The sequence below is a fragment of the Strix uralensis genome, chromosome 2 (genome assembly GCF_047716275.1).
Source record: "Strix uralensis isolate ZFMK-TIS-50842 chromosome 2, bStrUra1, whole genome shotgun sequence".
NCBI classification, from domain to species: domain Eukaryota; kingdom Metazoa; phylum Chordata; class Aves; order Strigiformes; family Strigidae; genus Strix; species Strix uralensis.
The window spans coordinates 18,640,971-18,667,826 of NC_133973.1; the positions used below are offsets into that span (position 1 = coordinate 18,640,971).

General features: G+C 38.9%; 1 protein-coding gene across 5 annotated transcripts in view; it reads left to right on the forward strand.

Moving 5' to 3' along the window:
- Positions 1–26,856, forward strand: part of CRYBG3 (crystallin beta-gamma domain containing 3) — a 91,937-nt gene that overhangs the window by 34,349 nt on the left and 30,732 nt on the right. For all 5 annotated transcript variants that reach the window (XM_074857028.1, XM_074857037.1, XM_074857046.1 and 2 more), the window contains 9 exons: positions 5,878–10,843; positions 11,795–11,842; positions 12,201–12,316; positions 13,373–13,520; positions 19,976–20,115; positions 21,475–21,589; positions 22,762–22,797; positions 23,933–24,066; positions 25,874–26,000. In XM_074857028.1, the coding sequence (XP_074713129.1) occupies positions 5,878–10,843; positions 11,795–11,842; positions 12,201–12,316; positions 13,373–13,520; positions 19,976–20,115; positions 21,475–21,589; positions 22,762–22,797; positions 23,933–24,066; positions 25,874–26,000 (5,830 nt within the window). The remainder of the gene's footprint in view (positions 1–5,877; positions 10,844–11,794; positions 11,843–12,200; positions 12,317–13,372; positions 13,521–19,975; positions 20,116–21,474; positions 21,590–22,761; positions 22,798–23,932; positions 24,067–25,873; positions 26,001–26,856) is intronic.

Here is a 26,856-nt window from a genome sequence, read left to right on the forward strand (position 1 = left end):
CTGTGAGAGTGGTCAAACCCTGGGGCATGTGCACAGGGTTTCTGTCCCGAAGGCCCATCCTCAGAGGTGCTCGGAAGTGGTAGGACAAGGTCCTGAGCACCCTGAGCTAGTTGGTCCAGCTTGGAGCAGGGGTTGAATTGAACGATCTCCCACGGTCCTTTCCAGCCTGTGTTACAGCTCTGTGCCCGAAGGCAAGGCTGTCTCTCACAAGGCAACTTTGTGCCATCCAGCTTCTGAATGGGATTTGCTTTCCGTAGGGATTCGCAGCATGTTATAACCCCTCCTTGCACGTCAGCGTGAGGCAGCACGTGGCAAACTGTTGCAGAGGCAGCACAGACCACGCTTTGCCTGTTCTCTGGAAGAGGCAAGTCACGGGCATTTGGGCACCTGAATACCTGAGTGCGACAGCGGGGAAGGGAGGGGTAGCTGGCCGAAGTGTGTGGCGTGCAGAGGGCCGAGAGTGGCAGGTAGGTGTGCATGGATACCTCCCACGGGTACAGGCAGAAAGGTTGGCGTGATCCCAGGCCTTTTGTGCTGGTCTGGGTCTTGCAGCTGCTGGTGTTTTGGGTCAGCTTGATCTGTGCTTTCTTCCTTCAGACTCAGAGTAGGGTTGCTTTCCCAGATGTGGGAGATAATCAAGAAGTACTACTGTGAAGGGCAAGGGGAAGGAAAAGCATTCATTCCAAGGTCACAAAGACTGTATTTGCTTTTATTAAAATTGTCATTGACTCTTAATTGTCCTTATGGAACATTAGCTTTGAAACTTCCTGCAGAATCAACTATGTGCAAATCACTTTGTTCAACCAAACTTTTGACCTTTTAAAATATACATTGTGAAGTCCCAGGACACCATGTATTTCAAACTTCAGATTTGAATCATGACGCTATCTCCTCTGGCTAAAAAATAATTTTCTTTCATCTAAATTGTATATGGCAACTTTTCAGTTAGCCCACAGTGTCTTTTTTTCAATAAGGCTTTTATTTTTTCCATTTATGAAGATCTGACATGAGTGTAGAAACCAGCTGGCTGGCTAAGTTGGATTCCACCAGGAGGTTTTCCAAAGTGACTTTGAGACAGTTGTTTCCAGACAAAGGACCTTAACATAATTTTTAAAAAGTTGTCAGTTAAGTATGCAGTAGGAAGAAAGCTAAGTGGAAAAAATTAAAATAAACAAGAGCATAATTTTAAAATAGTCAGGGAGGGGTAGACAGGAACCACAAGCGACATACCAATTTAGATCAGTGGTTTCCAGCCAGTAGCCTGGAGATCTTTCTGGGAGCTACTTCTGAGGGGTCTGTGAGAGGAGATTAGGGGAAACATGCACATGTACGCTTGAAAAAGTGGAAGGCTGCTGGGCTGGGGAGAAAATATCTGGAAGAGTGAAGTATGAGAGAGAAATGGCCATTGCAGGTCTTGGGAGAGCCAAGTGTAACATGCTGCAGAAACAGGCCAGCCAGCAGTATGCTTACACTTTGTCATGAGCCCAGAGCTAAGCAGTAATGCTGGGTGTAAGAGGTTTCTAGCATGGATGCTGTAGCTGTGCTGCCTGGGGATCTGAGGTGCTGTATCGTGCTCTATGATCTTCTTCTATCTTTTTGAAAATAGCCTAGGGTTGTCTGCTTTCTGCATTATTGTATGGTATGAATATGAAGATAGGAAGGATCACCATCTTGATGACATACTCTTGCAAAAGATGCGAACAGTGTAGTCTTTATGGACGGACTGAGATGAGGCATTCAAGGTAGTGGGTTTCCTCCTGCTTCAAAACCAACAAGATTGTTTTATAACTAATGCCACTTTCTGGGCAAGTTACACAGGATGTCTGTCATATGAGATGTTAGAAGATGTTCCCCTCTCCTCCTTGAACTAGCCCCCCCGCCCCCCTTGAACTCTTTATTTCTTTCAGAAGAAATCTCTACAAGTACCTACTTTTGACAAATTTAACATAACTTATGTTGACATCCTCTCTTGTTGCTGTCAAACAGTCTTGTGAAACTGAATTAAGGCTTTATAGGGAATTGAATAGCTTCCTGTGAGGAAGGGAAAGAAGGAATCTACCAGTGTTTGAAATATATGACAGAATACACACAGGGTTCTGTGTATAATCAGGTTTTCGTCTGTATCATATAAGTTGAAAAAAAATTTTGCAAAGAGTTTTTCAGGTAAATTCTGAACTGACATACTCTTTTGGTGATCAGAAATGAATTGTTACTTTAAATGTCTGTGAAACAAGTCTCTAGTGACACTTTCAAAGGATTTTCTGTGACACAGCCTGCTTCTAAATATGTTTCATAAGATTTAACAGCTGAATTGCTGCTGCCGCATAGGAACATGGGTTGTCATTTTTACACATCTTGTTGCATGTTAGCATTTGGATTGAACACACATCCATGTGCTCTAAAAATAAATGCATTAGGACTAAAAGGTTTGTTGGGAAAATTTTTGTAATATGCTGAGCAGCAAATTCTTTATCAAAGGTCAGAGATCCTGAAATTGCCACATCTGTGGAGGAGAGGTTCGTTCCATTTTAAAAGAGCATCCACTGCAGAAACTCTTGGTAGAGGCCAGTCTCCAGGAGAGCAAAGCTGTGTGTTAGGAGATACTGGCAGAGGACAACTACAGGATGAGGCTTTGCAGCTGAAACAGTGCTGTAGCCACTGCTAGTCAGGATTGGGTTTGTGCACAGTGCTCCATAGGGCACGTTGCTTTGAGTCTTGCTCAGACTTTCAGATTGATCAATCGGAGCATAAAATTCGCTCAGAAGACAAACAGAGCAAAAAGAATTTGGAGAAATGACAAAGGGCACCACATAGGCAAAAGTAAACTTCTGAGTACATTTGTTTTGCCTGACCACGTGTAATAAATGGTATAACTATTTGTTAGGATCTGTGGCTCAAATCAATGTAGATGTAGTACCCCATCATGCTGTGTTCTCCTTGTCATCTCTGTAGGCAATCTTGTGTAAAATTAACCTATTCATCCTATTTCTGGATGCTTTGGGTTTAAGAATTGCTGAGTTTATGGGAGAAATTTGAAGGCAAAGTTGGGTATGGGAGAGAAACGGACAGATGTTTTCCAGGTTTGTGTCAGAGCACTAGTTCTTGCCACGTGGTTATAGATAAATTCTGAATTCTTCCCACTGCATATCGGACAAAAGATCAACCATTAAATGAAAGACACTCAGTAAAAGTTAATTGTCATTGAGCTGTTTATTCAAAATAATGCCTTGGTTTTGGTGGAAACGAGTGTTTGGTACCTTGCAATACCATTAATGTGCTCACTTTAAACATGTATTGTTATAGTTTTCCTTTTCAAGAATCCATAAAACTTGTTTGGAGAATTGGTGCCAACCTGTGTTCTGTCTGTTTTCTTGAAAGATATTTTATCTGGATTCAGGACAGTTGTAGACCAACTTTTATTTTGAGGTTGGACAAAGAACAGGAGAGCTGATGAATTTTGTAAAAGCTTAATAGTAATTATATAAGACATTTTGACTCCATTCTGACTTAACGGGGGAGGTTACTCAGTAAGGTTAATTCTGAATGAGAGCATGATCAGGTCTTACATTCTTAAGATTTATTTCTGTTATGACCATGACTGATGCTGAGTGAATGTAGTGTACTGTAGAACTCAACAGATCCTTCCCCTGAGATTTTTAGGATCTCTGGAGCTTTGGAAAATATTTAGAAATATTTTCTAATGTAGAAGAAAGTATTCCGCAAGAAAGTGGAAAAAATTTAGGGTTTTTTTTAAGGAAAGAAAAAAAAAAACACCCAACTTCCAACTGTGTTTTGTTTTCTTTCACTCAGAAATGTGTATTTTTCTTTGAAGATGTGTGAATGCTGAAGACAGCAACTTTAACAAATGGTGTGTGTGATGTTTAACAGCTACCACTGTTGGTATCTCTGGAAACCAAACTAGTGGTATAGAAGTAAATGTAGGCATCTAACTTTGCAAATGCTTGGGAGACATGCTATTTATACACAACTTTCCTGTTTCCTCCGTAACTTAATATACCTGGCTAATAAACCCTATATTGAGATTCTGCTGTAGCCTTCATCAGAGATTACAATGAATTTAATCCCAACAGAAACTTCAAGTTCTCGCAATGTCTAAGTTTCCACATTCATGTATTTTGACATTAGCTTAAATATACCTGGCATGCATATAAATGAATGTTTATATCTCTGTTTTAATGTTTATAGATATCAATAATTTTAATTTTAGTTCACTTGTACTCTTTGCATGTCCAAATACTGCACAAGGTGGGAGTTTACTTGTGGTTTTAAATAGTGTTAAGTTCCCTCTTCAAAATAAAATTAATATTGAAGTAAGAATCTGGGCCTCTAAGACCTTGACAGAAAGAAGATTCTATTTTAGACTGGTAAATCCACTGCATTTTTATATTCTTCTATACCTGTTGAGAAAATACATACTCAGAATCCATACAGACAATATTTGAAGTTGCAGTTACTCAATGATACTCAAATAAACAGAATTATTTACTTTGCTGTTCAGTTTTCCTTGGTAAATTTATATTCTGTTTCTCACTTGCATTATTTGTCCTCAACCCTAGAGCTGTAATAACTTCTCAATAAATGTGAACTAAGGCCAAGCTGCAAAGGGCTTTTTGCCTATTGCAATGCTTTTATATTAGAAATCAAAATCTTAGTTTCGACCCCCCCTACCATTTTTTTTTTTTTCCCCTTAAGAGACTCTTCTGAAAGGAGTATGACAATTTCCCAGACAGGTGAACGGCCATTTCCAGCCACTGCGTTAGCAGACGTAGGGCAGACTGGATAAGAGTTTGAAAGGGTTTGTTCTTAGTTTAGGTGGAGGCTGAGGCAGAATGCAGTTTAAGCACAGGCTGAGCCTCTGCTTTGTCCTAAAGTGAATGGAAAAGCTGACGGTCACATTGTTATTGTCGTTGCCTGATATTTGTGAGACTTCTTTAACTGATAGAAAAACAGGAGGGGAAGGAGAGAAACATTAGAAAGAAAGGGGAGTATTTGTGATGTCTGTTAGTGTTAAGAAAGAAGAAAAACTGCTTATTCAGAAAATTGAAAGTGACAGGCTCTGAATTTATCCTCAGTATTATCAGAAAGAGCAGTGAAGGATCAGGATCACAGTTTTTCCATGGTGATTCGTTTGTTATTTTATGCATTCACTTCTTTTGCTACTAAATTTAAGACTAATGAATGGCTAGATCTACCAATTCCTTGCCACGTTTCTGGGCCTTCTCCTTTCAGTACTTCTTCCAGCATTCAGGCAGTCTTCATTTTTACCTGATCTCCGTTCACTCTATTTCCTTACACCCCTGTGGTTCAGAAAGCATCCCCTGTATACTTTCTTTTCTTCACATGTTTTGCTTCTCCTTGTCCTGTTTCTTAACAGTATGTTAAGAACTTGGGTAAAAATTTACATTTCAATTCAAATTTTAATGAACTCTAGTACAGTTTGGTTTTTTTCAGTTTCAAAGTATAGACCTGCTTTAGTAGGATATAACAGCTTCACAAAAGTACGCTTATTTCTGTCACTGCAAATGTTGACTTGCTGTGGCATTTATAAATAGAAATTCCATTGTCTAGTAGAAAGCAAATGAAGGAAGTTGTTTATAGCAACATCTACTCTTTGCTACTATTTGCTTTAAGTTGGCTTTTTCAGTAAAAGGTAGTGTGTGTATCATTTATCACACAAACCCATATTTAGGAAGAGCAGAAAAAGGAGGAAAATAGTGTTGTGTTCAATCTACAGTTTGTGCTAACCTGTGGAGGAAAACAGTATTGTACATCATCTACAGTTTGTGTTAACCTGTATTACCACGCTACCTATTTAGATCGTCTGTCTTGTGCTGATAATGATGATCCTTGTTACAGGCAGATGCAACGGAAGCCAGAAGCACCTGCAGTCACTTATGCGACATATCGAGGTTCTGCAAGGATTAGGCAGCTACTGAAGAATCAGTCAGAAATGGCTGAAAAAGGACGACAAAGTACTGAGAAGATAAATGCTTCAATGATTAAAGAAAACGGAGAAATCCAAACAACTGTCTCTCCAAAATCAGGACATTTAATAAAAGAAAATGGAGAAGATGAGGGTAAAGGTCACAAAGATGATGCCATAGTAAATTCTTCTGCAATTAAAACGGGAAGAATAAAGTCTGGTAAAGTTCAGCATTGCTTGGGTAGCAGTAAACATGAAGTAGCTGCAAAGGCCACAGCATCTACTGGGTTGTCTCATGAGATAGACGTAAAGCATACACCTGCTTTAGCTGCAACAAAAGTTAAAAGGACATATTCACTAGATTCATTATTATCATCTAGTAGTAGAAACAGTGAGGTCCTAACCAATTCCACTTCCCAGATTACCAATTCCCTTAAAATGAGTTCTGCAAATGATTTGGTTGGAAAAGAAAGTGGACTGCTGGGAGAAACAGAAGCTCTGTTTCAGACAGACGAAAATGTCACTTCTAACTCTGATAAAGAAAACAATTATAGTAAAACAGCCAATAAGAAGTCCACAAAAGAAATGCAGGATGATTGTTTACATTCACCCAAATCAAAAAGTAAGACAGTTAATGAAGAACTGCAGGTGAGTAAGGGAGAATTTTGCTGTAATCATCAAATGGATAGTCACTTGGAGCTAATGTTGGATGTCCAGATGCTTCATTCCAGTACCACTACATTTCAGCAGCAAGGAGATCAGCATATAGGCAGTGCAAATAAAGATAGTGATCCAAGGAAAAGTGATACACAGAAAATTCTGTCAGCTCTAGAAAGAGAGCAAAATCCTCAGAACTTTCTAGCTACTGTTCTTTCACCTTTTAATGAACAAATACCCATGTTGCTTAGCATGGAGTCCAAAGGAGAAAAATGCATAGCCACAGGTAATCTAACTACTTCAGTGTCATCTATTAAAAATGATGAAGATATAGTCATGGGCAGGGGAACTTGCAGTGAAGAACTGAGTGAGTTGGGGAAACCAATGCATGTACAAAACGATTACCAATTAATCCATGTGGAGAATTCTAAATATACTACCACACAGCAGACTGGTTTACCTTGTCTAGAGACTGAGGGTGTGGAAACAATGAAGGTTTTATCTGAGGTTGCAGCAGAGAATCGTGCCAGTGTATCACCATGCATACATGGGTGTGAAAGTGTGAAATCTACCTTCGATGAGCTGACAACACCTCTCTCTGTAAGTTGTGAGTCTTTTTTTGAAACTGGAGGCTGTTGCTCAGCTTCTCTTCATCCTAGTTGCAAGTTCAAAAATAAAACTGTAGGGAAGAAAGAAGTCAGTTTAAAAGATGTTGGAGGGACACTTTCTCTTCCTGATCTTGAATATCAGAAGAGCAAATCTTTTGATCCTGTAGAGATGAGTCTCTCAGAAAACTCTGTTCCTGTCCACAACCATGGTCCTGTTTCCCTTGAAACTGTTCAAGACATTCGTGCCAAGGCATTAGTTAGGCTTGCAGAAGATAACACAGCAAAACCTGCACCTTGCCCTTCAATCACTGTTGACAGGACAGGTGATCATACTCCTGCTGCTTCTAAAGTTGAGGAGACTGATATGACTGAGGTTGCTCTTGTTTCTTCTGAGTGTAAAGACTGCATTGTTGGACTTTCATCTCCTGTTTCTAAGCCACAAGAAAAAAAATGGGAGGTTTCTCATTCTGCTTTGAGATATGGAGGAAGGTCTTTGACTAACCATTCTGCTTTCATCTGTGAAAAAGACAGTGTAAACATCATTTCTGAATCTCCACCCATTTCTGAAGACAGGTGTATTAATTTTTCTTCCAAGAAGGAAAACAGTAATAAGCCTAGGATATCGCCCACAGTACTTGATTATTCATCTGACAACCAAGGAAAAATGCCTTCTCCTGCCACTAACTCTGAAAATGGCCACACTGCTAGATGGTCTGCTGCTGCTGAACAGGACAGCTTTATCTTTCCAGCTGCTGAGTCTAGGAGAGTAGTTCCTGAGGACAGAATGACTGAGATGCCACTTTGCTCAGGAGATCTGAGAGCTGGTTCTCTGGAGCCTGAGTTTACTTCAGCTACGCTTGATAGCTCTGCTGCTGGAGAAGATGTGGGGAGTGTTTGCATCCCCAGGCCTGCTTCACCTACTCTGGCATCCAGAGAAGCCTCCAACCTTTCTGTTTCTGCCTTGGAAATAGTGGACGTTGCTCAGGGGAACAGTAATTCTTCCAGTCACAGAGCTAGTAATGGGGCAGAGGCGGCCTCCTCCCCACAACAGACTGACAGCAGTGTCTTGGCAGAGGTAATGTCATCACTCATCTGTCCTCTGAAGTCTTTGGAAACGGTGTCCGAGTCAGCCTGTACTGAGAGCGTGTGCAGAAATGTGGTGGGACACGTGAATCTTGGTAATTGTGTTTCTGCTCTCTTGGAAGTCCCTTCGGTGGCAGATGACCAGACAGCTGCTGCACTTACAGTGTTAAATGAGCTCTGCTCTGAGGAATTATGGGAAGATACCAGTGTGAAGGGACAAGAACATGCTAAATTCCAAGATACTGCTGGTTTGTTTAAAAAAGCTGAGGAAATAGTGGACTCAGTTTTACACTTGGCTATAGAAGAAATAGTAGCAAAACAAGCCATTGGTGTCTGCCAGCTTTGTGGGAGCAAGGATAGTTTAATAAATATGGATATTCTAAATGATCAGAAAGCTGAAACTGTACAGCTGGAAGCAGAAGAAATCCAGTCAGCTGTGCAGTCATTAAACCATTCTAATGAGAGCAGTGGAGGAGGCTCATCTTCATTTACAGGAAATGAAACAGTGGATACAGATAATCAAGATGAAAAGATACTGTCTTATATCCCTGATAAAATTGACCTACATACTGCACTAGCTCTAAAAGCAAAAGAAATGACTGATGAAGTCATTAACTCAGCCAAACAAAAACTGGCATCCAATCCGTGGCAAGGCAGTGAGAGTGAAAGGCCTTCTGAAAAGGTTGAGCCTAAACCTAAGGCTGAAACTCCAAAGATTTTGAACCTGGATATGAAGTTACCTGCCAAAACAAAGGAACCAATAGAGAAGAAGGAAACTTGGGGTGTAACTGTAAACTCTGAAAAGGCAGATTACTCAGGTCCTCCTTTGCTTCCAAATAGTATGGAAAATGGCATAGATTGGCCCCAGAGAGGTGAAGAGATACCAAATAATACATTTACATGTCAAACAAACGGATTTCTACCCACTGGTAGTTCAGCAAGGCCAGAATCTGATCTTATGGCACCAGCAAAAGAGAGACACGATAGAAAGGTGTGTGAACATCTGGCTGCAGCAGAGATGCATGGCAAAGCTGGAGCATCAGCAACTAGTAGAAAATCCGATGGATCTTTACGTTTAGTACATAGAGATGCTACTGTGACTGAAGAGCTGCTTTTGTCATTGCAGTTAAAAGATTCATGCAATAATACAAATATGCCAGAGTGCACGTTGCTGCCAACTGTAAATGTTAATTTCTCATCTTTTATGCCTGATGAAGAGTGTATTGGCATGCAGAGTGAATCCAAAGACCAAAACAGTCCTCAGGGGGCTCTGGAATGCAGTGCAGAGGACACTCTGTATGAACACTGCAGAAAAGAGGCTGCAGAAGAAGTACCTGCACAAGTAAAAGCAACCTTAGAAGATTCAAAGGCAGTGAAGAGTAAAGAGGAACTAGCAGAAGGGGCAAGTGAGATGGCAGAGGTTAATATTGGATTAAATAAGCAGTTCACTGTACCTGAATTGTCTGTTACTGGAGAGGACAGTGAAGGGAAAAACTGCTTCAACACAGTCTTTGCCCAAAATAACGAGAAGCTGAAGCAGGTACAAATGAAGGATCAAGATGCGAAGATAAATGATCAGCTTGAAGAAAATGGTCTGGACAGTGGTGATGACATGAAGGAATCAACAGATCTCTTGGCCTTTTCTCCACTAATTGAACAGTGGGAAAACAGTTCTTTTACTATCATTTATGAAGGTGCCCTTCAAACTGAGAACAAATCTGTCTCAACTGATGATATGCAAACTGGTTCGCTTTCTTCTTCTGATTTGCCTTCTGATAATACAGATCATCTACTGTGTGAAAGAGCAAAGACTAAACATGAGCCAGCCTGTCTTTATGGGCAGGATAACAAGTTGAATGAAGCAACAGATAGCCGTAGCTCGGAGTCATTTCTGAGCATGGAGGCCAAGCGCTATAGAGTATATCCTTTATCTTTGTCTCCAATATATGAAGACGACAGCTCCCAAGAAGACTTACTTTCCACAGATGTGTCACCAGAAGGCCGTCCTAGTGGAATATCTAAAGATAACACTGACCACTCTTCTGTGCTTTCCCTTCTTCAGTCAGTTTCTGAGCGCTTGCAGTTTACTACTCAGTTCAGTAAAGAGGAGGAGGAGGGAGTGGAGGACGAGGAGGAGGAAGAATCATCATATGAAGAAAACGTGCTTGATGTTGACAGAGAAGATGACGGTCTTTCCAGTCGGTGGAGAGGAAATTTAAGATCAACCCTTCAAACGATTGACCAAAATAGATCTTTGTTTCCTGAACAACCACTTTTTCTTTCAAGAGAACAACTGAACTCCAAGGAGCAACCAGAATTGTTTCCAGATGCGGCTTCTCCCAGTCAAACACCCTGTAAGCCAGTTTCACAGAAAGCTGATTGTGCTCTAAAGCGTCCTCCTACGAGTGTGTACTACCAGTATTTGAAATCTGCCAGCAATTGCTCCTCTGAGAAGGGGTCCAGGTTTGGAAGCATTCTCCAGGATATGTTGCAGCCAAAGATTCACTGGTCTCAAGACAACACCATGCCAAAACTGGGAGAATTGTCAGCGGTAAGATGACGTGTCACATAATATTAATAATCAAAGTGATTAGCACAGATCTGTCTCCCTTTTCTCTTTCCTCCCTTTTTAAGGTTAATTTTTTTATTATAAACAAAAGTAATTAGGCTGTTCAAGATCATAGTTTTTTTTAAAAAGTCTGATAAAATAGTTTTTTAAAAGGAGTTTTCTTGGTTCAGCACACAGATGAAAGTGACTTAATTGTAAAACAGAAGATGTGAACAGAAAACATAATATGAAAATATTCCAGTCTGTATAATAGCAAAACACAGACTTGTCCGTGTTAAGGACATTTCAACCTGAACATGATGGAATTGCCTTTTGTATGAAAATTCTTTCATTTCTTCCATGTCTGAGATTAGTAGAGCTGTATTGTCCAAAAAATGTGAATATCTGCCCACTGGGTTATTTGATTGTTTCATCACAGAGGCTTCTACAAATTGTAGCTCAGTTAGCAAGTAATATAGCTGCTTTTGTAGATTAACGTTTCTTTTTTAGTTTATTTAAAGGAATGCCAGATGAGGGTATGGAAACAGTTCTTCCAATATTTAGAAATTGAAAATGCTGCATAGACCAAAATGCATAACTGAAGAAGAAAGTCTTTCCGTGATGTTGGGAATATTTCAGTCCATGTTAAAGGTCTCTTTTGGTTTTGCCCCTGTTAAGACATGCAGTTTATTCTTTGCTGAGAAAGGATAATATATTTCCAGAAGTTATAACTATCATAATAGTTCTTCGTTTCTAGCACTTGCTGCTTTCTGCTGATTATTTGATTCTGTTAAACTATTTACACTAACTGAATGACAGTGAAACAAATCTTGGTTGTTTCTGCTAGTGACAGTTCATACATTTATAGGAATAGTGGACCCAGAATAATCTGTCTATGCTTTGTGCTGCTGTTGTGGATGTTAATAGTTGTTCTCCATGTCCTTTTAATTTCAGAACCTCATTGACAGGGCAAGTCTCAAATACAATCCAAGACCGGGAAAGGTAAGCAGAATTTGTGTCACATAGATCAATATGGTACATGGAATAATTTGTTATACCAAAATTTTTGAATGGAAAGCAGCTGAAGTTGTCAGTCTGGTTTTCCGTATTTTAATGGTGCATATGTTTGCACTTGCTAATAATGAGATTATATTATCAAAAATCCTGGCACTAGTAATTTTACTGTATTTCCATCAGCATCTGCTGTTTTAGTTCAATAATGTTTCATAAAAGAAGAAAATGTGTAGCATATCATTTGAGTGGGCACAAAGTGAAACAGGTTTTATTCCAAACAAAAAATAACTGTCTACGCTGTTAGGTGAAGTAGGCCCTCATTTGTATGCATTGTATGTTGTTTCAGATTATTATTTATGATATTTATGGTGACAAAAGTAAACAAGAAGTTCATTCTGATGTGCTAGATACCACGTCCTGGATCTTTCCCGTTGGAGCATTACTTAGGATAATTAGAGGATGGTAAGAAATCCAGGTCATATTTAAATAGATTCTTTCCAAAAGACTGTATATGTGTTTTGTATTTTCATTTCTTTTATTTACGACACACGTCTGATCTGCAAGAGTATCTTTTTCTTTCTTTATAATTAGACTGATACCAATGAAAAAAGCATGAAACAAGGCTTCAAATGCTGCAGTACAAAAAAAAATATTGTTTCTCCTGGGAACTAGCTTCAAACAGAAAGTTTCTAATAGAACCACAAGTAAGTTTAGACTTCTTGCCTGAAGTGCTGAGACAGTACAGCCATAATCATCACTGGAAGCATGTGTATGCCAAAGAAAATGTTGGTTTGTTGTTTTTTTTTTTACGGTTCAGTTTCATTGTACAGTAGCTTTTGCAAAAGGACCATAAAATGAACAGTCTCGGCTGCTGTTTGTAATGTAGCATTTAGAGGAATGTGGATGCAGAAGGATTTATAAGTACCTTTAAGGTAGATTTTGCAAGTGTTTCTTAGTTTGTTTTGGGAAGCTAGGACTGGGACCATAGCATTTGTTGCATTGGAATTTAATTGGTGGTGCTTACAGTGAATGTTTCTGACTGTCAGCCGTAGTAACAATGCATGTCACATTTATGCAGTTCTGAGGCAGCTCTGTTTGGTTTTGCATACATTTCTTCCACATCCTAAGAAATACTGAATGCCATTATTAGTATGTATATGTTTTATGCCTTGCATAGTATCTGCCTGAACAGGATGCGCTTTGATGTGTCAATATATGTGTTCTGGCAAAATAAGGCTTTTTGTTTATATTGTGTTTTAGCTGTATCTTTATACAATTAATATTTTAAGTTATGTTAGGCTACGTCCTGGACAAGAACAGTGTATTTTACTTTTAAAGCACAGAAGTACAAGCCCTGTACTTATCTAAAGTGAGTGTGACTGCTGAGGGACGGCATAAGAAAGGTCTGATAGTTGGCTTGATAAGATGATCTCATAACCAAGCTTTCCAGCAGATGTGCTGTATAAGGACAGTCTTACCTAAAGAGCAACAGCTGAGTTCATGATATCATTATTACAGTTGGATTTTTTATGAGAAACCGAAGTTCCAGGGTCGGAAATATGTACTAGAAGAAGGAGAGGCTGTGCTGGATCACCTTTGGGATCTCCCGGGCGTGAAACATCATCGAAGAAACATCCCAGTTGGTTCAATCAAACATGTAACAAAGGTATAGACTTTGTTAATAATATGCTCACATACATAATTAATTTCTGTTGGCAGTAGCAGTGTATTACTAGCAATGGACAATGTGTGTATGCTGTGTTTCTGATTTTATTCAGATTTACTATGAATCACATTTTTCACCTTCAAGGTAAATTCCAGGGCTTTTTCTGTGCTAAATTTCCCTTTCTTCCTGAAAGTAATGAGCAGATGGATTATCTTTCTTTGCTACCACCTTTACGTGACACAGTGACTCCACTCTTTTTAGATGTTTACATGTCCAGTTAATTGAAATTAAATGGAATTAATTAATATTTTTCAAATAATTGTTTATCTTAAGCTTGAAACTACCTACTGTGTCTATATGGCTTCTGTTTCAGAAGTTAGTAGGTGGGTTTCCAATCCTGTTTGTACATCATATCCTCCAAAAATTGCTGTCACTCCCTCTACAGCTTTGTGCCATCTGTAGGGTTTCCACGAGGACAAGTGGTACACCTACAGCATCTGGCTCTGTATACAGAGGCGTTTTGTTGAAAAGATAGGACTCAAATGCCTAAAACTAAATATAAAGCATCAATTGTTATTCAGTGAATGAGGAATATATTTACCAGATCTTGTGATTTAAGAAGACTTAGGGCTCTTGTTGTTTAGCATAACATTCTAGTTATTCACAGGGCAATGGCCCTTTACTGTGAGTGAATTAACGTTTGTATCACAATGTGAAAGTTTTTCAGAAAAACTGGTGTTTCTCTGTTCCTTGCTGGTATAGAGGTCATTTTAAAATTGATAACCTTTTTGTCATCAGGGGCATAGTGTCATAACAACTAGGAATACGTTTTCATTCTCTTAAAGACTTAACAATAAATTCAAAAGAGGCTGGCTGAGGGCATGAGTAACGCAGTCAACATTGATGTGAGCTAAACAAATTAAAAGCATTTGACCAATACGGCATATGAATATTGATTAATAACGTGGAAGGCAGCTAAATAATTAAAGAAATACCACAATAACATGTGGAACTATGGTCTGAAGCCAAGGGAAGCTGAGTGTGTCTTGGGTATTAAAGAAAACCATTGGATAGGAAAGAGACTGTGGTTAGCTTCATCATGCTTGATAAAAATCTTTCTAATACAGCTAAGTAGGTTGAAGCGTTCTTCTTCCAGTATGTGGTTCATTTGTGTGGAACACAGATGGAAAGCTTTGTTACAGTACACTAGTTCAATAATCAACACTGTTTCTCATGTTCCTAACCTCTGGCAGGTATGGTTGGTTGGGAGGACTTCTGCTGTTAGTCCATAGGGCTGTATGGAGCCAGTGTGGGTGTGGAACTCACTAAGCCAGGTTTTGTCCTCTAAACCTTGATTTGTGAAAGCATCCCTCTTTTTTTAGGTTGTTCTTCAGCTGCTGTGGAACTACTTTTAGAAGATAGTTTGCTAAAGCACTATCTTATTTACTTACTTTTTATGAAAAGTATAGGCATTGTTCTTAGTTGACAAATACCTGTTTCCTTTTCAGGCAGCTCATGTGTATGTGACCTGCAAGATCCCATGTTTTACTGTCATTCTCTTTTTCATAGGCTGGGTAGCTCAGTGACTTTTCTCCTGCCTAGTGTGGTCATACTGGCTGTGTGTCCAGGCTGGCTTGTTTTCTAATTCTTCAAGTGGCTTTTTATGGTGCTTGTTTAATGGCTGCTCAGCTGCCTTGAGTTTGCAGATTTGAAAATTGGCTAAATATTTGAGAAGAAAATGGCTTGCCAGGAAGAGAAAAACAGATGTTTACTAGAGAAACTGTAGGAGGTACGTTTAATATTATTTTTTACTGGCAGATGTTAGTTTGCTGAGAGACAGTCTGCCAGTAGCTTCGTGCTCTGATTCGGCTTCAAGTCTCCACAAAAAGCAAAGATCCTGTTAGCTTTGTGGTTAGCTTGTGGCTTGACTTACTGTGGATACATGTGTGTTTAATTTGAAGAAACTTAGGAGGGGGGGAAAGATCCCAAAGGAACAGGTCATGCAACTAGTAAATTGAAGACCTACTTGAAGTAATGGGGAGTCTGAATTCCACTAAGGCAAATCAGCATAAGCCTAGGCTAGCAAAATCTGCCTGCACACGCAGGTTCAGTACAGCTCCCGCAGCACAGTCTGTTCAGTCAAGTCAGTTCTCTGCTCTACTGCAAATGCATATATTGATCTTATGGAATTAGAGGGCTTTTTCTATCCATTTCTGGAAGTCCAAAGAGGGTACTAAATGTTACTTTCCCAAAAACAAGAGGTGAGAAGAGTTGCTGATGTTCCCATTCTGGAGTAATCTTGTAAACCACTATTTTGCAAGGTGACAAGAGATCTGAAACAGCAGTTTGTAACCACTGTCTGCAAGACGGTTAGGCAGGGAATAACTGGATTCCTTGTGGACTCTCCTTAAGCAAAGCTCTTTGTAATGGGAATGTTCACAGTATTACATGAAGGGTGTGTTTCTTTTGTTTGTGTGGTTTGCTAGGTGAAAAGAAGTTACTAATTCAAGCAGGGACTACTTTGTCAGATGCTGTAGGAAGACACCCAGCAGCTTTGGATTGTCTCATTTGCTAGTTGGTATTTACAGGACTGTAATCATTAATTTCCTTAATATTATTTTATTTTACTACCAGCCCTATTGAGTTATGTAGTTTGGTTTGGTGGTGACGATTGGTAGCAAGAGTGGTACGGAGCAGGAGAACTGGGAGAAAGAATTATGAATGGGTAAAAAAGGCTGAAGGACCAACAGAGAGTAAGGTTTGAAATAAAAAGCGCCACAGAAGCTGATATGTCCTAAGGACAAGCTGTGTATCAAAAGTAAGATGTGTGTCTAGACTGTATTAAAAAGCAATCGTGTGAATACCAGAACTAATTAGGCCTGGTTTTCAATAGACTCTTCTCTCATCATTGTTTTGGTATTTAGCTTAAGAAGCCAGACTTTAGTCATACTTTGTCCTGTTGTTGACATAAAGGGCTACATCATTTAAATAGACTATTTTTATCACTTCAGTCACCACATCTTACAGGTTCCAGAAGAAGACCTAACAGTGCTGAGATTATTTAGCCCTGCTAGTGCTGTTAGGGCTGTAACCCTAGATCCAGAAGAAGAGTTAACAGCCAAGACCACCTTGAGGGGGTTGAGGGCTCTAGGTCTCTCACTTCTGGTGGAGCTCTGGGACTAGAAAAATACCAGAGATGCTACTGAAGAGTAATATTTCATTTTAAGGTCTTGAGGGTCATCTTAATCTTCTTCAGAAGAAGCCTTAACCTTTCTGCTGAGGGCCACGTTATTGTTTTGGAAGTGTCTGTTCTCTGCGAGCTAGCATGAGTATTCCCTGTGCTTTTGTAAACATCTCTGCTCCCAAAAGACCATGAGGGAAGCACAGGCACTCCAGGATGACTCTGTGGAGGTAGGAGGAAAGTACCACAGAGTAAAGGAAGACAGAGTGGGATGCCTGGAGGCTGTGTCCTACCTAAATATTTGCTGGTTGTGTATTATCATTGGAAATGAACACAGCTACCTAATCTGTTTGCTGTGCTTTTCATTCTGTTTTTACCTGATGTGTCAGTAGGATAATGAATATGACATGAGTTTTGACTGCTTATGATGGGGGGTGGCAGGGCCGGGGGGCTATAGGGAGGAAACTTTCCAGTTTTGGATCTGGCCTGAAACACTGTGGTAATAGTTTTGCATGGTAATAGTTTTGCATGTGGGTATCTTATTTCAAAATCTTGACGCCTTGCAAATGAAAGGGCTTCAAACTGAAGGATCTAGTTCTCCACCTGAATGCTATCATATTTGTGTGGTTCTCATTTTGTTTGTAAAGATGTTGGTTTTATTAGGAATGTTAAAGAAGCCTCTGAAAGTAATGATGCCTATTAAATATGCTCAGGCAAATATGAACATGCTAGGACAAATATTTACCAAGCTAAAGTTCACATCCTTAAATTATATAAATTAATGGCATAGTACTTGAGCATACATCTGCAAATACATAGTGTTCACTTCATACAGTAATACTAAATTTTACCGTTTTCTGCAGTCTGTGAATAAAAATATGTAAATTGAATTCAATATTTAAGTCAAAATGTATATTTGTAACTTTAAAAAAATGTGCTTAAAAAACATAATGTACTTCTTGCTCAAATATGTTATTACCTTTAACAATAGATATTTGAATTGCTTTTGATGAAGACACTAGTTTACTATGTGACACTTTACGAAAGGACTTTGTGGTCTTAATCTAGTGTGCACAAAAATACCATCACAATGAGTAGAGGGTTTTTTATGACTGTCAAAATCTGGCTGGAGAGAGATGGTGATAAATAGGAGAGATTTTATTCTGAGTGCTTGTGCTTTACCTACCCTTTGGAGAACTGCTACATTCTTCATCTCTTGAGGTGGAGCCTGCCTCGTGAACTTCAGAGTCAGGAAAGGAGACTTGAAAAGAGAATACAGACTGGCTTTTTCCAATCTTCAAATAAAAAACAAAACAAAACACAAAAACCTCCTACTGAATTAAAGTTAAACATACTCTGTCTCGTACTCTGTCTGAGCCCGCAGGCAAAGATACTTTATTTTGCCACTTGTCTGGTCTCGTAGGTACTTTGTTTCAGAATTTATCTGAAAGCATTAAGAGTCAAGCATCATTACTTGTGGAATTCTTATAGGTGCAGCTTCTGATTTTTCCGTTGGATTCACAGATTTCAGCCTTATCACGTATCGGGTATTTCTAGGAAAAAACCACAAACTTCAAATATTTCTTAACTGTGATTTAATAATATATATATATATACACACACATGTGAAAACTATGAGGAGATTCTTTTTTTTCCTAAACTAGTCTAGCAATGCACTTAGAATTGAGGTATGGTGTTCCTTAGCACTTTGCCATAAAGTAGCATTGTACTAGAAAGTCTTTTTTTGTAGTTTTTCTGCTTTGCTCATCTGAAAATAGAAATTCTGGTATTGCAGGTTTTGTTCTAGAAACACGTATTATACATAATTTACAAGGTACAATACAGAGGAAACACAATTATGCATGAGGGAGAGTTGCCAAAACAGTATACTCTGTTACTTCAGGTCTCATGAGGAAAGTGAAATTATATGCTGAAGTCCATCTATTTATAATTGCCACATTTATTGCTGACAGTTAAATAACTACTGAAAGAACTTTGCTAACCAAGAAGAGAGGTATTTTGTGGTGGGATGTTACTCCCATCATTTGAAAGCTTCACTCAAAACCTGTGTGAAAAAAAGAGAGCATGCAGGTGTTGTCATGAGATGAGGTGCTGTAGCTTTAAGAGTTTTAGTGCCCTGTCGCTGGGTTTCTCATCAAGTTCTTGTTTTGCCTTTCAAGTTTGGCAGAGGCCATGTGGGATCTGTGTCACGCTGTGACCCTGCCTGGGTCCTCAACAAATTCAGTAACCAGGTGCTTCTCTGAAGGCATCCTCAGGGACAGCTTCTTATCCCTCTTCTCTAGTGCACATGCAAGGGGCATCTTCTTCCAGCCACCTTTAGGACTTTTGGGGTCTCTGTGCTGTCCAAGCCCTTTGGCCTGATGTAAATGGATTTGTGGGACAGGAGGATAAGGTGTGAATTATCACTGAGAACTAAAGGTTCCCAGCTGAGCAAACTGTAAGCGCATGAGCTGCCTTTCACTGTAACAGGAAGACTATTCTGTAACGCACTGCTGAAGCAGGGCCTTACAGAGGATCCTCATTGATTCGTGATGTGTTTGAATGCTGGTAAAGAAAGTATTGGCGATGCATTTTACGTAAGTATTATGAGATGAGTTCTAGACAAGATCATGTGTTCAACAAGTTAACAGAGTTTTTTGCTCTGTAATAACAGGAAAATCGCTAAAGTGTCTACTTATCAAAACAAACATTTTTCTAGTACTGTTCTTTTTCTTTGTCTAAAATCTGTAGATTTATTTAGCGTGACAGAAAATTGAACTCATACGGCTTCAAACCATAGTTGGATGCATTACAGAACCTAGTTATCACTGAGGGAGGGAAGTGGGATTGTAGTAGACATTTCTAGAAAGTTTTAGTTATGAATGCATCATATGTATCCATATGTGTGTTATGGAAGCACTGTCTTTGGAAAAAAAGCAGTATTATATGCATGGTTTGTCTTTGGGTAAATAATGTCAGATCCTTTACTTGGAGAGTATTTAAACTGAGCTTTTTTATAGTAGCCCAACAGGCATAAATGCATAGTTCTTTGAAAGTTAGTGGGAGCTGGAAATTTACTTCCTTTAGCTTTTCTAAAAATTCCAGTCTTCATTTAAAAAAACTAAAACCCTTCCATCGTATGAAGCCTGGAGTTGGGTTAGAAGGGTGAGAAGACAGAGATAAAAAGAAGGAAACGCTACCGGTCCTTCCCCCGCTGCGATGGGGCGGACTCTGCAAGCATGGATAAACCTTACCCTTTGCTTTGTTTCCACAGGACTGTGGCGTTCCAGAGGTAGAGTTCTGCCTGGCACCTGGTGGTACAGAGGGACTGCCTATCTGCATACAGAGTGCAGTTGCCAATTTAGAAGAACTGGATGTTGAGAAAAACCCTTATATAAGAGTCAAATCAGGAGTGTGAGTACTGAACCTTTTTAATAGCATCGTGCCAGCAGGTAGAGGAGTAACACCATGGGGTGAAAGTCAGTCAGTGATAGAAACAATATTTGGGGGGTTTTGCTACAAATCAGTTAACATACACTACATATTCCCAACTCTACACTTCAGCATTATGCTGTGTGGACTCCTAGTAGTGGAACCAAAGTTTTGAAGGCATTTTTCCTCTAGTTGCTGGCAGAAGTCTTCTGTAATTCCATCTTTGAGTAGCTTTATAAATAGAAGCAGCAGCTCGGCTATAATTAGCTTTGAGTTCATTGGAGAATAGATATTGTCTCCCTAGTCACCCACCCTGTTACAACTGAATGGCTGAATACCAGAAAATTAATATTACATCATCCAAGCATTTCTCAAGCTACAGCCGTATCCTGACTTTCTGGAGAGAGGTGATGCAATATGATACAGGCCCCTCGGTAGCCCAGCATTTCCTGTATTGAGCAGAATAGTCTGTTTCCTGAGTAAATGGCCAACACTTCACAGTTCCTGAAGTTTGGGAGTTCTGTGCCTCTTCCCATAAATCAATGCAGAATGACGTTAGCTATTCTGCTACGCGAGTCTTGAGTTTGCCTTTCCACATGAGCCAAGCCTTCCTTCCCATAATCTCGGAATATGTCTGTGAAGCTTGAGGTGATGAAGGAATTAAAACCAGAGTCTTGTCTTAGTTTTGATAGAACTTAGTATAACTTTTAAGTGCTTGTGGTCTGTGTCTGTAGTGTTAAGAAAACAATTTTCCATATGGCTCAATGCCACTTCCTCCATTTCTTATTGGGTCTACTAACCATTCCTTATATGTCTACTAACCTTGTGTCCAACTTCTGCATTCAGCTTTCTTTTTGATTTAAAATAGTCTGAATGAGTCTCAGCATTTTTAACTTTCATGTCAAAATTACGATAGCCTGCTTTCCAAAGGAGTGTTGTAAATCATCATATTTTAATAACTTGCACTGAAAACCAAAGTGGGGTTGATGTTAGAAGCCTTTTAACTCCTAAGATGACAATCCTAGGTAAAATTTGATGCAGGTGTCTAATCCTCAGTACTGACATTGGTTTTGTATACTCACAGTGTAACAAACTGAATTCTTGCTGTAAGTGAACAAATTGGTAATTTTCTTCCCTTTCATTTATGTTCAGCTTGGACTGAGAAAAAGTATCTGCCATGTTCTTAGCATTTAAATATAGCTTTGTTTTGATGTGCTGGCAGTATCTAGAACACATTATCTGGCTCTTATGAGTACAAAAAGGAAAATAATTTTAATAAGACCTTTTGTATTTGTAATCTATCTAATGAGATTAATAAGTCTTTTATCCTTGTTGTTATAGATGGCTTGCTTATTCAGACTTTAATTACAAGGGAGAGATGAAGGTTTTGGACGAATGCGATTCACCGTCTGAATTTCCTTCAGCAGATATAAAATCTCTGCGTCCTTTAAAAATGGTGAGGACTTCACAATTCCCTAATAAGCCATGCACCTTCCTTTTCCTATTGTTGATCCCCCTCAAAGGTTTTGATCTAAATATAACTTGGGTTCTAACATCCTTCCAGGGTTAATCCTTACACATGTAACACTCATCTCACGCCACGGTGCATCTGCAGTGTCGTAATGGCGTGGTAGTCACGGTGGCTTGCTGGGCTTCTGCGTCTGCCCGAGTAAGACCATGTAGTCAGAGGGAGCACCTGATTCACTAGGACATCTTTCTGGGAAATTGCTGTTGTTGAGTGGAGATCAAATAAGACAAAATTGAAAGGCTCTTAATTGTATTGTGGCCAACACCAATTCAGTAACTCAAAAAGCTCTTCAGAAGTTGTTGATTTTCTTTTGTTAATGGTACAACTAGAATCTACTGGGGGTGGCAGACCAGGTGAGGAATTTATTACCCGGTAGTATTTCTGTGACCACACATTGCACAAAAATCTTGGGAGGCACAGCTCATTTTTGTTTGGTAGACAGCATATAGATCTACATATGAAAGAGATGTGGAAGGGTGTAACACACAATTCTACTGTATACATAGCAAGCCTACAGAAACAGTTTAAAAGCCACAAAGAAATAAGACCTAACAGCTGTCTTTTTAGTCACTTGTGGGAGGTAGGTGTCTTATTCCCTCACAGAATATCATTCATTAACATTTCAAGAGAAAATGCATTTGTTGTATTTATTCTTTGACAGACATGAACATGTCAGCCTATATTTTTCTCTCTCTTCTTGTGTTTATAGTTTTAGTGTCCCACCATTTGTGCTTAAGAAACTTGAAATATATACAACAAAGCTTTAAAAGTTAATTTTAAAAATTGGTCAATATAAAGTAGTTTAAAAACACATAGTAGGTATTTGCTTTAGATTGGTAAGAGACAATGAAGGAATATTTCTAGATTGCTTGCAGCCCTACAGGCTGATCAACACACCGATTTGTTTGTAGGTCAGGTTTGTAGTGTCCCTGGCCTTTATGAATGATCACAGTATTTAAACTAGTGTCTGATTTGGCCAACACTGAAAATGGTGAATATAATTGCAAAGACTTGATGCTCTGGTAGTGCTATAAAATACATGTCAAAGCATAACTTTAAGCTATATAAATACCTTTTTTCTTTCTCCCGTCTTTTTTTAGGGTGGACTAAAGGTACAGATGCCAATGAATGTTAAGGTAAGCACTGAGGACATTGAGAATAAAATATAAGCACATTGGAAATATAAAACCTTTATTTAAGCTTTCTTTTTGTTGGATATGTGATGTTTGATTAAGTATTCAGTGTTTGCTGCTGAAGAAAAATTCACTGACGCTGTCAAGTCCATTTCTTACTAGTGTTTCACAAGATGTAAAAGTAGTAGTAGTAGTTTGGTTTTTACATATTAGGAAAATGTGAGTTTGCTATAGAATTGTAAAGCTTTTAGAAAATAAAATCAGTTTTCCTGACTGACGCATTAGTCACTGTAATGGAAAGGGATCAGGAGAGATTCTCCCATTTAATGTACCAAGTTTAACAAAAAGTGGGGGGAGAGGGGAGGAAGGGGGCAGGAACAGGACCCTTCCTTCCTATACATGATCCCATAACAAGAGTTGTAAGCGAGACCATGACCCTTCTGTGATTTGAGGAGCAGAAAGCTAATCCAGAGTTACTGCTTCTCTTCCCTCCTTTTTCTAGTTCTCCACAAAAATGCTAATGCTTTAGGTAACTTTTAATTATACAAATACATGCAAGACTTGGGCATTTTTCTAATAAATATTGAAAAAATGTTAATACTATTAATATTTAATAGTATTTATATTTATTTAATGTAATTTATATAAAAAATAACTGATCTGTGTGATTCAGCAGATGAGTAACCTCAAGGGGGTGTTAACTGCAGTCACTGAAATAACTGCAGCAAAGTAGAGAAAGACCTCTTGTGTACTTCTGAAGGATTAAGCTCAGTGTGTCTAGGTGTGACCAGGTAGGATTCACTGCAGGCTAATATACACTGCCCAGGCACAGGATTACAGGATAAATCACAGTCCTGTAGCTGCAGAGTGCATTTATGCATATAGAACTGTGTGAATAAGTATCCTTCTGTGGAAATGCTTGCAAAGAGGCTGACAAGCCTATCTAAATCCAGATAGGGTCTCTTCATCTTCTAGGACACTCAAGAATCAGAAGGGCTGAGGAACGCAAACCTGAATTTTCTTTGTATCGATGGCTTGCTGGAGGGGGGAAAAAGGTGTCTTCCACATACTGTAGCACTACACACACCCAAAGTTCAAATCACTGTTCAGGGCATACTCAAGGCATCCTCTTTTCTAGATAATAATATATGAGAAAACCCACTTTGGAGGATGGTCCAAAGAGTTTTCAGAAAACATCAGTTCTGTCCCAGCTCTGTTTGGTAGTGAAGAGGAGTTTCAGGAGATTGGATCAATACGTGTAATTGGTGGAGTGTAAGTATATTTCACTTTATTTACTTTAAAATAGGAAATCATAACTAAATGCTAAGAAGCACTAACTAAGGTGTGATTAGAATCTTTCACTGGTAAAACATTTTGAAAAGAAAGGAATATGTATTTCTTTTGTCAGTTATCAGCCTTAGATAAAACCACCTTGCCATGTGGCTTATCTGTCTAAGGGAATGTAGGAAAATAAAACTAAATGTGTGAGAGGTGTGATATCAGTGTTTACCATTTCGGTGCCAATAAATTAGGCCACTTTGTTCTTTAATGATAGCATTTACACAGAGCTTTAATTTATATTGTTTTATACTTCTGATAGTCTCTACTTAATTTACTGAAATGACCTTGGGTAGGTGTGGTCAGTCTTCAATTCGACATTTTAATGCCTCTGAAATCTATAAACTGTTTTATTGTCTTAATGGTTTTTCTTTGCCACCTGTTGCGTGTTATCTGGAATTAAGAATCTACCCTTACGTTCCTTCGTTGAGGCCTGATTTATTCTGTGTTGCCCTGCCCTTCTCTCTGTCATACACACACACGTGCACAAAAAGGGTTGTGTAGCACAGCCCTTAGGTGGACTGCTCACGAGGTAGGCTCAACACCAGCTCTTCTAGAGAGCTGCCAACCCCACGTGTTGTTCTTTCAACCTCTCCCAAGACCCAACAGGATAGGACTGCTTGAAAGCACACAGGACGGTTGCTTCTGCCAAAGAGCCTAGCAGTAGTTTCCAGAAGATTAGTTTTTTCTTGGGGGATTTCAATGTTAATACTTAAATATAAAGATTCAGTAATCTACGTCCTTTCAGAATGTTGTCAGAATCTTACAAGCACTACATTCAAAGTAAACTTAGTTGTGAATACTGAAATAATCTATTCATAAATACATTATGTATTCGCTATCTGGGAAGCCTCAAATCATTAAAAATCATTCTTCTGTCTGTTGTGGTGGCTTTTATTTTTAATACTGCGGTAACTTAAACAGCTGAATTAATGTAAACCAAATAGGACGAAAAGTAAAGCTATCCCTGCCTGCCAAATTTCAATGACAACAGAATTTGTACAGCAGTTCTAATATTTACAAGGGAGCTTTAATGAAAGAATTGCTTACAAGAAAAAAGGTGGGTGAAGCACTTTTTCAAATTAAGATCTATTAGAGCTTTCAAAGTTAATGTGGAAATGCCTTCTTTTAGTCAAGCCTTATCTATTTGTTCAAAACACTTTAAAAAGCTTTATTCCCTTAGTGCTACAACATATTCCAATGCAGTGTATTGTATATATTCAATTCACTTGTCTATTCATGTATATAGGTTTTTAGATTAGAGCAGAAAACAATGTAAGTGGGTGAAATTTTGTTCCGCTGAAATCCAGTAATTTTGTCACCAGCTCCAGCAAGGGTAGAATCTCATTGTTTATTAATACTCTGAAGAGATCTACTGCTTGTTTTTTATCATTGACAATTGATGACTTACTGTGTTTCGGCTGCTAGGTGTGTGCTAGCCTCTGTAGTACCGAATGCTGGTGTTGGGAATATGGCTGGCTGAGCGGAGGTACGTGGAGGAGCGTTACACAAATAAACTGTTGTTGGAGAAGGAATCACATGGTGGGATTTTGATCCACAAAGAACACTTCATGGGTGCCTGTTGTGATCTCAGACAAGCGTTGCTTTGTTAGCTGAGTCTGTGATACTCATTTTAGCGTTCTTAGGATGTTCTCTTCCCCTCTTATTTGTTATGGAAGATCATGTGTGCAGTTGTTTTGCTTTTAGTTATTTCTCTTTCTTGTGTTGTTGGTTGCTGTAGATGGGTTGCCTATGATAAGGAACGCTACAAAGGCCGTCAGTACTTGCTGGAGGAGGGAGATTATGAAGACAGACATTCATGGGGGGAAGCTGACAGCATCCTCCTGTCTTTCCGGTTTCTTCAGGCTGTAAGTGCGTTTATGAATTTCACACAAATTATGCACAGTTCTACACAGAAAGAGAAAGGTTGTTCTTCGTATATGGTACAGCTGTCTTGAGTTTAGTCATTCCATCTTTTGCACAAGTTCATTCTCATTCTTTTCCTACTTGCTGAAATATAGACTGCTCTGTATACATGGTAAAGCAGAAGCAGGTTCTAAATAGCCTTTGTAAAGTTCATACAAAGAATGTATCATGCAGAATTCCTGGTCTACCTGTCAGATTTGCCAAGTATCTCACTTCTGCACTTCATGTTATTTGAATCTCTAGAACAGAATTTTCTGAAGTTTAACATGTGTAAGTGTACAGTGTAGTTCTTCATTAAAATGAAAATAGCTTTTCAACACAACAGCTGTTGCAAGCCTTAAAAAAGCATTACCCTCCATCTCTGTGATTTTTGTGCCAGAAAGTTTGGCAGCAAAAATAATCATGGTGAAAAAATCCCTGCTACTGAAATGTGTTTAGGTGAGGGCAAAGATGAAATAATAATAAAAACTATATCAACTCCAGTATTGGAAGCAGAGTTAGACTTTTCAGTGATGGGGAAACATGGGATTAGAACTTCTTTATTACTTCCTTTCGTTTAGGGTTTTATTGTTTGGGGGGGTTGAGGATTTTTTTTTTAATTATAATAGGAACTCTGTGATCTTTAAATACAGCTGCGAAGAGTGGCTTCTGCTGAGAATTAGATTGTTCACTCTGAGATTGCGCAGTTTTGTATACTCAGATTACTCATCTCCTCATCTGAGGAGACATGATATTCCTGAGCCAGGAATTTTATGAAGTTTGAAGATACGCATTTAGAGCAAACTCATTTTCTCAACA